The sequence below is a fragment of the Lactuca serriola genome, chromosome 3 (genome assembly GCF_051521515.1).
Source record: "Lactuca serriola cultivar US96UC23 chromosome 3, Lser_US96UC23_V15, whole genome shotgun sequence".
Classification (NCBI taxonomy): Eukaryota; Viridiplantae; Streptophyta; class Magnoliopsida; order Asterales; family Asteraceae; genus Lactuca; species Lactuca serriola.
Genome location: NC_136410.1, coordinates 201436509 through 201450195, shown reverse-complemented (window position 1 = coordinate 201450195; position 13687 = coordinate 201436509). Strand labels below are relative to the sequence as shown.

Genomic DNA, 13687 nt, shown 5'->3' with positions numbered 1-13687 from the left:
GGTACATGTGGGGATTATCTCAACAACTTCAAGGACACGTATTGGCCTCAAAGCCAACTACCTTTGACAGTGCCAAGGAACTGGCACAGCAACTCATCGACCATAACGCCAGCCATGGCACTGTAACGACCACCTCCGAGCAAGCAAAAGGGGGAAACAACAAAAGAAAATTCTGGAACAAGAAAAAGTACCAGTCTACTCAAGTCCATGCCAAGAAACAAAAAGTGGTTGCTGTGCACGCTGCCGCAACTACTGCTAACCCCACTCCGATAAGGCAATACGCCGAGAACCTGCCCAAGTGCAACAAATGCGGCTACCACCACAACGGTGCATGCCGTGAAATGCATTGCACCAACTGTAACAAAAAGGGGCACACCGCCCGATTTTGTAGATCTCCAGCCCAACCGAACACATAAGCTGCCAACGCTGAAGCAAGCCGAACCTGCTATGGATGTGGAGAACTAGGACACCTCAAACGTAACTGCCCGAAGGCAAGGAACCCCAACCCCGACGAAGCGGGCAGAGTTCTAGCGATAGGTCATGAGGAAGTCGTCGCAGATCCAACTGTGGTTACCGGTATGTTTCCCCTCAACAATACCTACGCATGCATTCTTTTCGATAGTAGCGCGGAGAAAAGCTTCGTGAGCCACCAATTTAAATGCTTGCTTAATCAAACACCACAAACACTAAAAGACACATTCACCGTAGAAATGGCTAACGGAAAGATAGAGAACACTAACGATATTTACACCGGGTGTACCCTCACCTTAAATAATCACTCTTTCCTAATCGACCTTATGCCGGTCACCATAAAAAGTTTTGACGTTATCATTGGCATGGATTGGTTATGCCTTCACCATGCGGAAATCCTATGTCACGAAAAGGCCGTTCGCCTTAATCTGCTAAGTGGCGAAGCTCTCGTCGTTTATGGCGACAAGCCTAGCTCAAACTTTCAGATCATCTCTTGTATCAAGGCTCAAAAGTATCTCCGCAAGGAATACCACGCCTTTCTAGACCACATCGTAGATAAGGGTCAAGGAATGAAGGACATCAAGGACATTCCGGAGGTCTGCAATTTCCCCTATGTATTCCCAGAAGACCTTCCCGGAGTGCCCCCTCCATGACAAGTCGAATTCCGAATCGACTTAATTCCCGGAGCTACCCCCGTAGCCAAATCGCCGTACCGTCTAGCTCCAGCCGAGATGCAGGAACTGTCCAGTCAACTAAATGAACTACTGAGCAAAGGCTTCATTAGACCAAGCTTCTTGCCTTGGGGAGCGCAAGTTTTTTTTGTTAAGAAGAAGGACGGATCGTTTCGTATGTGCATTGACTACCGCGAATTAAACAAACTTACTATTAAAAACCGATACCCTTTGCCTCGAATCGATGACCTCTTCGACCAACTTCAAGGAGCGTGTTTCTTCTCGAATATTGACCTTAGATATGGATACCATCAACTACGAGTTCAAGAGGAGGATATCCCCAAGACGGCGTTCAGAACGCGCTATGGTCACTACGAATTACAGTGATGCCTTTCGGCTTAACAAATGCACCCGCAACATTTATGGACCTGATGAATCAGTGTGTAGACCTTACTTAGACAAGTTCGTAATCGTTTTCATCGACGATATACTAGTCTACTCCCGAAGTAAGGAAGAACATGGCCAAGATTTACGTCGAGTCCTAGAGACGCTGAAAGCGGAGAAATTGTACGTAAAGTTGTCAAAGTGTGAGTTCTGGATTCGAGAGGTGAATTTCCTCGGGCATGTAGTCAACAGGGAAGGAATCCACGTGGACCCTTCAAAGATCAAGGCGATTGAAAGTTGGGCAGTACCAAGAACACCCACGGAGATCCGACAATTTTTAGGGCTCGCCGGTTACTACCGGAGATTCATCCAAAACTTCTCCAAAATTGCAAAACCACTCACCATTCTGACTTAAAAAGGGTGACATTCGTCTGGGAGACAAGCAAGAGGCTTTGTTCCAAACACTAAAATGAACTGTATGCAGTGCTCCGATCTTGTCCTTACCAGATGGAACCGAAGACTTTGTGGTTTACTGCGATGCATCAAACCAAGGTCTAGGGTGTGTGTTAATGCAACGAGGAAAAGTCATTGCTTACGCCTCAAGACAAAAAGACGCATGAAGTAAACTACACGACGCACGACCTTGAATTAGGAGCCGTAGTTTTCGCCTTAAAAATCTGGAGGCATTACCTTTACGACACCAAGTGCACCATCTTCACCGATCACAAAAGCCTCCAGCATATCCTCAATTAGAAGGAACTCAACATGAGACAAAGGCGACGGGTAGAATTACTAAACGATTACGAATGCAAGATTCGTTATCACCCCGGAAAGGCCAATGTGGTTGCAGACGCTTTAAGCGGAAAGGAGTACTCGGGCCGCCGAGTGAAGGCATTGACCATGACCATCCACTCACACCTGTCCGAACAAATCAAGGAAGACCAGGAGGAAGCCTTGAAGCCAAAGAATGTGACAGGTGAAGCATTAAGAGGAATGGACAAAAATCTTGAAGTCAGGGATGATGAAGTTCGTTGTCTCATGAACCGGATCTGGACACTAAAATTTGGTGGATTCAGGGACGTTGTGATGAACGAAGCTCATAAAACTCTCTACTCTATGCATCCCGGATCAGACTAGATGTACTTAGACCTCAAGAAGATGTATTGGTGGCCAAACATGAAAGCTGAAATAGCTACCTTTGTGGGCAAGTGCCTGACTTGCGCCGAAGTTAAGGTAGAATACCAAAAGCCCTCGGGACTACTTCAACAACCAGAGATACCCGAGTGGAAGTGGGAACGGATTACGATGGATTTCATTACCAAGTTTCCTAAGACCGTGGGTGGACTTGACACCATTTGGGTAATCGTCGACAGATTGACCAAATCCGCACACTTCCTACCAATAAAGGAAACAGACAAAATGGAGAAGCTAACAAGGATCTACATTAGAGAAATAGTGCACCTTCATGGAGTACCAATATCCATTATCTCCAACAGAGATAGTAGGTTCACGTCACGATTCTGGCAGTCACTACAGAAAGCTATGGGAACTAGGGTGGACATGAGTACAACCTACCACCCACAGACTGACGGTCAGAGTGAAAGAACCTCTTATTGAGTTTTCCTACAATAATATCTATCACACTAGCATCAAAGTTGCTCCGTTCGAAGCCCTCTACAGCCGTAAGTGCAGATCACCCCTATGCTGGGCCGAGGTGGGCGATACACAACTAGCAAAAGGGCAAGTCCATAACAACACACTTACTGGCCCGGAAATCATAAGGGAAACAACCGAGAAGATCGTCCAAATTCGAGAACGAATGAAGGCTTCGCAAGACCGACAAAAGAGCTACGCAGATAAGAGACGAAAACCTTTGGACTTCCAAGTTGGAGATCGGGTACTTCTAAAAGTATCACCTTGGAAGGGTTTAATACGCTTTGGAAAACGAGGGAAATTAAATCCAAGGTATATTGGACCATTCGAAATCCTCGCCACGATTGGCCCGGTGGCATACAAGCTACGATTACCAACTCAAGCACGTTCATCCTACGTTCCATGTGTCAAACCTGAAGAAATGTTTGTCAGATGAGACCCTTGTCATTCCTTTGGAAGAAATTGAGATCAATGAGAACCTCCATTTCGTAGAGGAACCTGTTGAAATCATGGACCGAGAGGTCAAATCGACGAAACAAAGCCACATTCCCATCGTAAAAGTCCGGTGGAACGCCAAGCAAGGACCTGAGTTTACTTGTGAATGTGAGGACCAAATGAAGCAAAAATACCCATATCTATTCCCCGACCCTTGAAGTCCCATTCAAAATGCAAAATCTAACAGGGGGATATTGTGACAACCATCAAATTATAGTCAAAGTCAAACAAGTCAAACCGTTCGAATTTAATTAGTGCTTGTATGTTAGAAGTTATTCTATGAATAAAAATGTGCATTTGTATGTCAAAAATTCAAGCGTCTCGAAAAATCTATGTGTTAACAATGTATAAACCCTAAAAGGAGAATTAAACGCATCAAAACTCGGCTAAGGACCCTTTCGGGGACTTAAAACGACCATTAACGAGGCGTAACGGGGTTCACGAACCTTGCATTTGCAAGATTATGCGATAATAATGGCTAAGGTTAAATCTCTCCCAAATCTCTCCAAGTATGTGAAATCTCTCCCAAATCTCTCCAAGTATGTGAAATCTCTCCCAAATCTCTCCAAGAATGTGAAATCTCTCCAAGTATGTGAAATCTCTCCCAAATCTCTCCAAGTATGTGAAATCTCTCCCAAATCTCTCCAAGAATATGAAATCTCTCCAAGTATGTGAAATCTCTCCCAAAATCTCTCTCAAACTTTTTCTGGTCATCCGGGTCATCCCGATCCTTAACTTGGTAAAAAATCACGCAAAACGGTAAGATTTCTCGGAAAACAGCCTTATAGAACCGAAACTCCTGTTAGGAACCGAAACTCCACTTAGGAGCCGAAACTCCTCTTAGGAGCCGAAACTCATCTTAGGAACCGAAACTCCTCTTAGGAGCCGAAACTCCCCTTAGGAGCCGAAACCCTCCTGTCAGAACCGAAAGTGTCAGAAGCCTCTCGGACCGAAACCTTAGCAGACCGAAGCTTAGCAGCGAGGACCGAACTTCGGCTCCCATGCGAGACCCTCGCACCCCCTACTTCGGACCTTCGGTCTTCCCTCCTACTCTCGGTTCTCACACTCCTAAGAGTCGAACCTCGCAGGTTCGGTCCCTATTGTCCGGTTTTCGACTACTTTCGCCTCCTAAGCCCGTTTTTGACGGGATTTTTTTCACAAAATTCATATTTTTATCACTCTTAACCCCCAGAACTATTATTTTATTTATTTCTCAAGGATTTATTAATTAAAAATCAATATTTTATATTAAGAGGATATTTACCCCACAAGTGGGTCAAGTGTGCCCACTTGCCTTCCATGTGTCACCCTCTCACTTGCCACCTTATCCACATCACACAAACCAATGCACACATCACTTCAAACTCACAAGTTGCTCCATTAACCTTCCATATAAGGAAATCCCTAGAGGATTTCTTGAGTTGCTTGCTCATTTCAAACTTACACACTTCTCATATCACCCTAAGAAAGCTTCTTTCTCTCTACTTTCCACCACCTTGTGCAAGTGTTCTTGAGTTGCTACTGCACTTTTTGGTAAGTATTTCCTCTAAACTCATGTGTTATTCCATGTTTTCATAACATCCTTAAATCATCTACACACATTCTAACACCAAAGAATTGTTCTTAGGATCATCCAAGCTTTTACGTGTTCATCAAGTACTCTTGGCTTGATATTCCTTAACTTCAACCTTCCACTCTTCAAGTCATCACTCAAGGTGAGTTCATACCCCTACATTTGGGAGTGTTCATTTGGATGGATCGGTTTAATCCGATCCGATCAAGTGAATCCAAATTAATTTCGGTTTTCAAAACGTAGATCCAAATAGTCCAAACTAAATTCAAATCCGATCCGATCCAACCAAATTATAATTCGGTTGGATCGGTTTTTACAATTCGGTTTTCAAGAATCAAGACATTTAAACAAATATATAACTTTAGTATTAACTTACTCTATAATATAAACTAAAAAATATTGTTTAATTAGTTGTGAACTAAAACTTATAAATAACTATCAAGAAAAATATATTATAGTTTACTACTTTATAGACAATTTTTTTTTTATAAGAAGTACATATTAAAGTATTATAATTGATGAAAAATTTTAATATATTAAAAGAATAATTTAGTAAATTTATAATTTTTAAAGATATATATTAAAAAAAACAAAATAATAAATTGTAATTCGGTTTTTTTGGACTATTCGGTTTTTATTTTATAAACCAAAACCAATCCCAAATCCAAAATAATAATTCGGTTTTGCTAAAAACCAATCCAAAAATCCGAATATCCGAACCAAATAGTCCGATCCAAATTGTCCAATTGGACAATTCGGTTTTATCCAAATAGTGAACAATCCTACTTACATTTTCTAGTTTCTTCAGTTTTTAGGGGGGGGGGGGGGGAATACAAGTTAAAATACCAAAACATATTCAAAACTCAACTTGACAGCTTACAACATAATAGTTTCCTGTTCACGAACTGTTTTACCCAACTTAAACTTAATATTTTTTAAAACTATTTAATATGCAAGTAGTTCAGGTTTATACCTTTAAACTGACTACTTGCACATCTCCATACGATTTTTCTACAATTTATGGCGATTTTTACAAAACTGCCTATCACTGCAGCAACGAAATCAGACCCAGTTGTGAAAATTAACATTTTCACACTAGTTCGAAACCACCAAAAATTATGGGAAAATTCATGAACAATGTAGACACTTTTTCCAAATACCTAGAGTTTGCGATTCAGTTTTTGACTTACGATGATTTTTCTATAATTACTCAAAACCAGTGACAGTTAAGGGTAAAACTATCAAATACATATTTAAGATTTATTCACACCTTGTAACATGTTGAGCAAGGTGTGTAAGATTTACACTTAGTATTTCCAATGTATTTTATTTGAAATACAAATACATGTGTAACAAGGTTTCATACCATCACACTACACTTTTGATAAACTATAATATGTATAGTTTTGAACACTTCGTTTAATGAAGGAAAACCATAACATTATCGATTTACAAAACGAACTTTCATTACACACTACGTGAACTCATCAATGAATATTTGTGAGACATTCTCCTTCGGGGTACTCCAAGTACCACATAAAAGTCCTTTATTTATAATCAGAATCTCTTTGAGTGAGAACGTGATAGTTGTGTATAGATCTATGCTGGGTCCGACAAACCCGCACCTGAGCTGCTTGCAACAGCTAGACCGGCAGGTCTGCGGTGACAAGTGTCATAAAATTCACAGCATAAAATTCATGGAAATTCTAAGTCTTTATACATGGAAATTCTAAGTCTTTATACAAAGGAGTTTTATTTAAATATAAAACACACACATAAGTATGACAATTTACTTGTTTCAATTTAGTTTACAACAAATCTTTTAGAAAATATTGGATTTTCTGGAAACAAACTTGTAACCAACGTTAAGGAAACAACATTCATTTTTATAAAGTACTTGTGAACTCACCAGCTTTATGCTGATACTCTCTTTTCAAAACAACTTGTATTCTTAGATAATCAGTAATCCAGGTAACCGCAAGATTTCTGAAGTCAAGACGCTAAGGCGTAGATTATTTTGCTACATTTTATCATCATATGTAATTTAATTGAAAACATGTATTTTTGGAACATGTATTTTGGAAACAATGTAATCTTTTAATTATATCTATGATGGTTGTGTGTTACTTTCTTCACTATGGTTATGATACTAAGCATGACGTCATCCGCCCCCGAACGTTTCCGCCGTTCTGGTTTTGGGGTGTGACAATATTCAATATATACAATTGTGACCCCAATGAATAGAACACAAAAGATAAAAAACACAACCAAAGTATAACTTAGAAATAAATAAAACTCATTCACTGATTAACCATATAATTAAGCATCAAATTATTATCACTCAATAAATATTAATTAATCAAAACACTAGATTCATCATCTCCCCTAGCCAACTAAATCAATGTAAGATTTACACCATTAAATTGAGATTTGTGACATCAAAGAAATTGATACTCAAAGATTATTTAACTTGGATCTTACAAACAAAAATTAATTCAAAGAAATAAGCCATACAAAATTAAATTATTGTAGCAAAGATAAAACAAACAAACGGTTAATTTAAATAAATTGAGCATAAAGCTCAAATTATTGTTATAAATAACAAAAAAACAAACATTAAAATAAATCTCAAAACTCAAAGAAAGAAATGTATATTTTTTCTTACCTCTTTTGATTTAGAGTCGTACGTATTCAACTTCCAACGCCATTGAAACATGTTTTCAACTTCTAAATCAATTCAAACATTTTTCATTCCAAAAATAAAAACTAAAGCTACATGAAATAGATCAAAACTCAACGTTTTTCTTCCATAATGGGATATACAACGACTGCAACTTGCCGTGAGGCCTCTGATGTTCAGCCTTGACTTGCCGACAAATCAAGCACATCTCGTTGTACCAAGGTACATCTATCTTCATGAAAGACCATGAATAATCATGTCTCAAATCTTTATACATTTTCGTGGCACCCTGTAACAGCCCGGAATCTCAGGTATTGTTAAAATTATGTTTTTGGGGTGTTTTAAGAGGGGACTCAGCGAGTTGGAGCCTAGACTCGCCGAGTAGGATCGCATACCTGGTCGCGGGTTCGCGACTGGACTCGACGAGTCCAGATATGGACTCGGCGAGTCTGCGCTGTTTAGCGAAAACCCTAACCGTTCAGGTTTGGGACGTATAAAAAGGACTTATTGGCCGTCATTGTTCACTTTAGCCTTCTGAGAGAAATCCTAAATCGATTGTGAGCGTTTGGAGCAAGGTTGGAGGCCATTGTTGATCTTGGAAGAGTCATTGTGCAAGGAAGAGAAGGGCTTGGCTAAAGGAACAGCAAAGGAGTCACGTTCTGAGGATTGGGGACACAGAGAGTACATCATTCAGGTAAGAATTCGAGTATACTCTGCTATATTGATGTGTTTATGGAATTAGGGTTTACGGAACCCTTTTGTGGCTAGATTAAATGTTACCCTAGTCCCCCAAACGATTGCAACCCTGTATTGGGACCTTTGGAGGTCCAGAATGTCCCATGCCTGTGCATTTCGGGAATTGATGAAGGTTTTGGATTGGAATCCTTATGCCTTAGGTCAATCTGTAAATTATAAGTCTTGGGGTGTATCATGAGCACCGAAATGAGGACCTTACGTGATGGATCAGTCTAGGAAGGCCAGACCTATGAATGGTGGGAGCAGTTCTGACCTTAGGAAGCAGTTTGAGCGGTTGCATGGCATGGACTCGCCGAGTCCGATGAACAGACTCGACGAGTAGCTTGAAGAATAACTGGGACTCGTCGAGTTGTTCTTCAGACTCGGCGAGTTGAGTCGGGGTGGCCCCGCGATTCTTCCAGGAGTAACTCGTCGGGTCAAGGAGGATACTCGACGAGTAGAAAGGGAATCTTAGAGGATTGGAGGACGTCTAGACTCGCCGAGTCGCCATGGCACTCGCCGAGTCCGGTTGAGTTGACCGTTGACCGTTGACCAGAGTTGACCTATGTGTGACTTCTTAGGGGCAGTTAACTTAGAAGATAAAAGTGTTAATAAGAGATATATGATGTTATAGAGAGTTTGTAGCTCGGCGGATCGAGCACGAGTAATTTCAGGATTTGCTAGCTTTCAGTATTCGCGAGGTGAGTCTTCTCACTATACTGTACCCGGAAGGGTTTGACTGTGTGACCGGAAGGTCAGATATGATATGTGATATGTATGCTATATGTGGTAAGTTATTTGTTATATGTGCTATGTATGTCATGGGCCGGAAGGCGATTATATTATGGGCCGGAAGGCAATATGTTATGGGCCGGAAGGCGATATGTTATGGGCCGGAAGGCAATATGTTGTGTGATGGACCGGAAGGTTTACCCAGCAGGGACGGAAGTCCCCTAAGACACATGGACCGGAAGGTCAGGGCCTGGAAAGGCGTATGTGCGTAAGTAGTATATTGGGGAACTCACTAAGCATTTATGCTTACAGTTGTTATGTATGTGTTTCAGGTACTAGCGAGGACCGTGGGAAGGCGCCGGCGTGATCGATACACACTGAAGGATGTTTTTATGATCTTGGGATTTAGACAATTTGTATTTGACATGACACTTAAATTATTTATGCCTTGTTTTGAATGAAAATACTTTATTTTTAAAATGAAAAATTTGTTTGAAAATTTGCGTTGTTACAATTGGTATCAGAGCCTTGGTTTGAGGGATTCGGGTGCACCTTCGGGAGTAACTGAACTGAAACCGAGGATTTGAGGAAACTTTTTAAATAAAGGCATAAACTTTTGTAAATGGTTTTGTGGTAAGCAAGAAAGAAGCAGTGTGTATGATCAGTCAGCGCCCGAACGGTAAAGATCCCCAAAATACCTTACAATATTATATGATATGAATTGTTATGCATGCTAGAAGACTAGGTATTCATGATAGGACTAGAGTGGCCTGATTTGTGATGCCTTAGTCTAGGGAAGTTTGCCGATATGAGATGCTTTGCTAGTGTACGAGTAGATAGTGCATAACAGAAGTAGAGTACTCACTATCCGGGGTTTGGGGAGGAAGATTTGGGATGAATGCTGATGCGGTGTGGTCGGTAGTATTGGGCCCGTACTACCGAAGACACCGGGTCAGTGGGAGACCCAAGTAAGAATCCCTGGACATCGGAGACTGAGTAGGGTTGCGTTATCGAGTACGATTATACTCGATGGAGTCTCTGATAGTTTTATGTTGTATTTCAGAGACATCATGGTTAGACCACGCCACGGAGCGAGTTCGAGCGGTGTGAGTGACGAGGAGATTCGTCAGATGATTCACGAGGAGGTAGCTGCGGCTATCCGGGCTGAGATCCCGGAGATGTTTGGGTCTATTAAGACCACCCTGATGGAGACGTTTGAGGAGCGGTACGCCCCATTGACTGAAGTTGCAGCCGCTGCAGCTACCGCAGCTGTGGCCGCTGCCAGGTCATAGGGGGGTGACTCGTTGCTGTTCCGGGAGTTCAGCAACACGAAGCCACCTGAGTTCGATGGGACGCAGGATCCGATTGCTGCGATGAGGTGGATCGCGGATATAGAGGGGTGCTTTTACACTTGTTCATGCCCGGAGCACCTGAGGGTACGGTTCGCTTTGAACCAGTTCCGTCTGGGAGCGAAGGATTGGTGGAAGTTCGTGACGGGATGAGGACGTCCAGAAGACAGCGTTTAGGACGCGATATGGGCATTATGAGTTTGTGGTGATGCCTTTCGGGCTCACCAATGCCCCGGCTGTGTTCATGGATCTCATGAACAGGGTATGCAGGCCGATGTTGGATCGGTCAGTGATTGTATTTATCGACGACATTCTAGTGTATTCGAGATCTAGAGAGCAGCATGAGGAGCATTTGAGGGAGGTCCTTGAGGTATTGAGGTCGGAGAAGCTTTATGCAAAGTTCTCCAAATGTGACTTCTGGTTGCGGGAGGTCCAATTTCTAGGACATGTTGTTAATCAGGAAGGGATATTGGTCGATCCGGCCAAGGTTGAGGCGGTGATGAGTTGGGAGGTGCCGGAGTCACCCTCTGAGATCAGGAGTTTCCTTGGGTTGGCAGGGTACTATCGGAGATTTATTAAGGATTTCTCCAAGATCGCAGTGCCGCTCACCAGATTGACCCGGAAGGGTGTTGCATTCTCATGGGGACCCGAGCAGCAGACTTCCTTTGAGACACTTCGCCAGAGGTTGTGTGAAGCACCGGTATTAGCTCTCCCGGAAGGGATGGAAGATTTTGTAGTATATTGCGACGCATCGATTTCGGGACTGGGTGCAGTGTTGATGTAGAGGGGTCATGTGATAGCTTATGCGTCGAGGCAGCTGAAGCCTCATGAGGCGAGATATCCCACGCATGATTTAGTGTTGGGGGCAGTAGTGTTCGCTCTCAAGATTTGGCGTCACTACCTGTATGGGGTTCGATGTACGATATACACAGACCATAAGAGCTTGAAGTATTTGATGGATCAGCCCAACCTAAATATGCGTCAGAGGAGGTGGTTGGATGTGGTCAAGGATTATGATTGTGAGATCCTGTACCACCCAGGCAAGGCTAATGTGGTAGCCGATGCATTGAGCCGCAGGGCGGAGAGCACTCCATTGCGAGATGTATGTTTGAGACTGACTGTGATGACTCCAGTATTGGATGCTATTCGTGGGGCACAGGCCGAGGCTGTGAGACTAGAGATGCAGAAGAAAGAGCGGGTCGTTGGGTTAATTTCAGAGTTCGTTAAGGATGGACGAGGGCTTCTGACGTTTCAGGGTCGGATTTGGGTACCGTTCGTGGGCGGTACGCGTATTACTTTGATGGAAGAGGCTCATAGATCGAAATTCTCGATCCATCCCGGTGCTACGAAGATGTATTGGGATTTGAGGAAAGAGTATTGGTGGCCCTGTATGAAGAGGGACGTCGTATGGTTCGTTGAGAGGTGCTTGACCTGCCGTAAGGTTAAGGCCGAGCACCAGAGACCGCATGGCAAGTTACAGCCATTGGAGATTCCTAAGTGGAAGTGGGAACAGATCACTATGGATTTCATCACCAAATTGCCGAGGACTGCCAGGGGAGTTGATGCAATTTGGGTGATTGTGGATAGGTTGACGAAGAGTGCACACTTCCTTGCCATCAGCGAGGGTTCTTCAGCGGAGAAGTTGGCGGAGATATATGTGAGAGAAGTGGTATCTCGGCATGGGGTGCCGATCTCGATTGTTTCAGACCGTGATGTGCGCTTCACTTCCAGGTTCTGGAAGAAATTCCATGAGGAGCTGGGTACTAAATTGCATTTTAGTACCGCATACCATCCCCAGACAGACGGTCAGAGCGAGCGGACGATTCAGACGCTGGAGGACATGCTTCGAGCGTGTGTGTTAGACTTCGGGGGTAGCTGGGATGCGTATTTACCCTTGGCAGAGTTTTCTTACAACAACAGCCATCATTCGAGCATTGGTATGCCACCTTTTGAGCTGTTGTATGGTAGGAGGTGTCAGACCCCCATTTGCTGGGGGGAGGTGGGACAGAGAGTGATGGGCAGCACAGAGATCGTGCTTCAGACGACAAAGCAGATTCAACAAGTTAGACAGAGGTTATTGACCGCCCAGAGCCAACAGAAGAGTTATGCAGATAGGCGCCGATCCGAGCTTGAGTTTCAAGTCGGCGACTTCGTTCTCCTGAAGGTCTCTCCTTGGAAAGGAGTGATTCGATTCAGGAAGAGGGGCAAGTTGGGGCCCCGGTATATTGGGCCATTTCGTGTGATTGCAAGGATAGGCCGGGTAGCCTATCGTTTGGAGTTGCCAGCGGAGTTGGGGCAGATCCACGACACTTTTCATGTGTCGCAATTGAGGAAGTGCATAGCCGATGAGTCGGCAGTGGTTCCATTAGAGGATATTCAGGTGGATGCGGGCCTGAATTATGCTGAGAGACCAGTGGCCATCAGGGATCGGAAGATCAAGGTTCTGAGGAACAAGGAGGTACCTCTGGTGTTGGTTCAGTGGCAACACCGAAAGGGATCGGAAATGACTTGGGAGCCGGAACGTGAGATGCGGGAGCAGCATCCGGAACTATTTTCAGAGTGAGACTTCGAGGGCGAAGTCTAATCCTAGTGGGGGAGAATTGTAACAGCCCGGAATCTCAGGTATTGTTAAAATTATGTTTTTGGGGTGTTTTAAGAGGGGACTCGGCGAGTTGGAGCCTAGACTCGCCGAGTAGGATCGCAGACCTGGTCGCGGGTTCGCGACTGGACTCGACGAGTCCAGATATGGACTCGGCGAGTCTGCGCTGTTTAGCGAAAACCCTAACCGTTCAGGTTTGGGACGTATAAAAGGGACTTATTGGCCGTCATTGTTCACTTTAGCCTTCTGAGAGAAATCCTAAATCGATTGTGAGCGTCTGGAGCAAGGTTGGAGGCCATTGTTGATCTTGGAAGAGTCATTGTGCAAGGAAGAGAAGGGCTTGGC

At 43.4% G+C, this 13687-nt stretch overlaps 1 protein-coding gene across 1 annotated transcript; it reads left to right on the top strand.

Annotated features, from left to right (window-relative positions):
• The first annotated feature begins 2291 nt into the window (after positions 1 to 2291).
• Positions 2292 to 2663, top strand: LOC145095977 (uncharacterized). Its single transcript, XM_079033776.1, has one exon. It carries the CDS (start codon positions 2292 to 2294, stop codon positions 2661 to 2663), a length of 372 nt encoding a protein of 123 aa, XP_078889902.1.
• The last annotated feature ends 11024 nt before the right edge of the window (positions 2664 to 13687 follow it).

Excerpts from the sequence above, each read along its gene's own strand:
- LOC145095977 (XM_079033776.1), top strand. The coding sequence starts at position 2,292 with ATGAGACAAAGGCGACGGGTAGAATTACTAAACGATTACGAATGCAAG.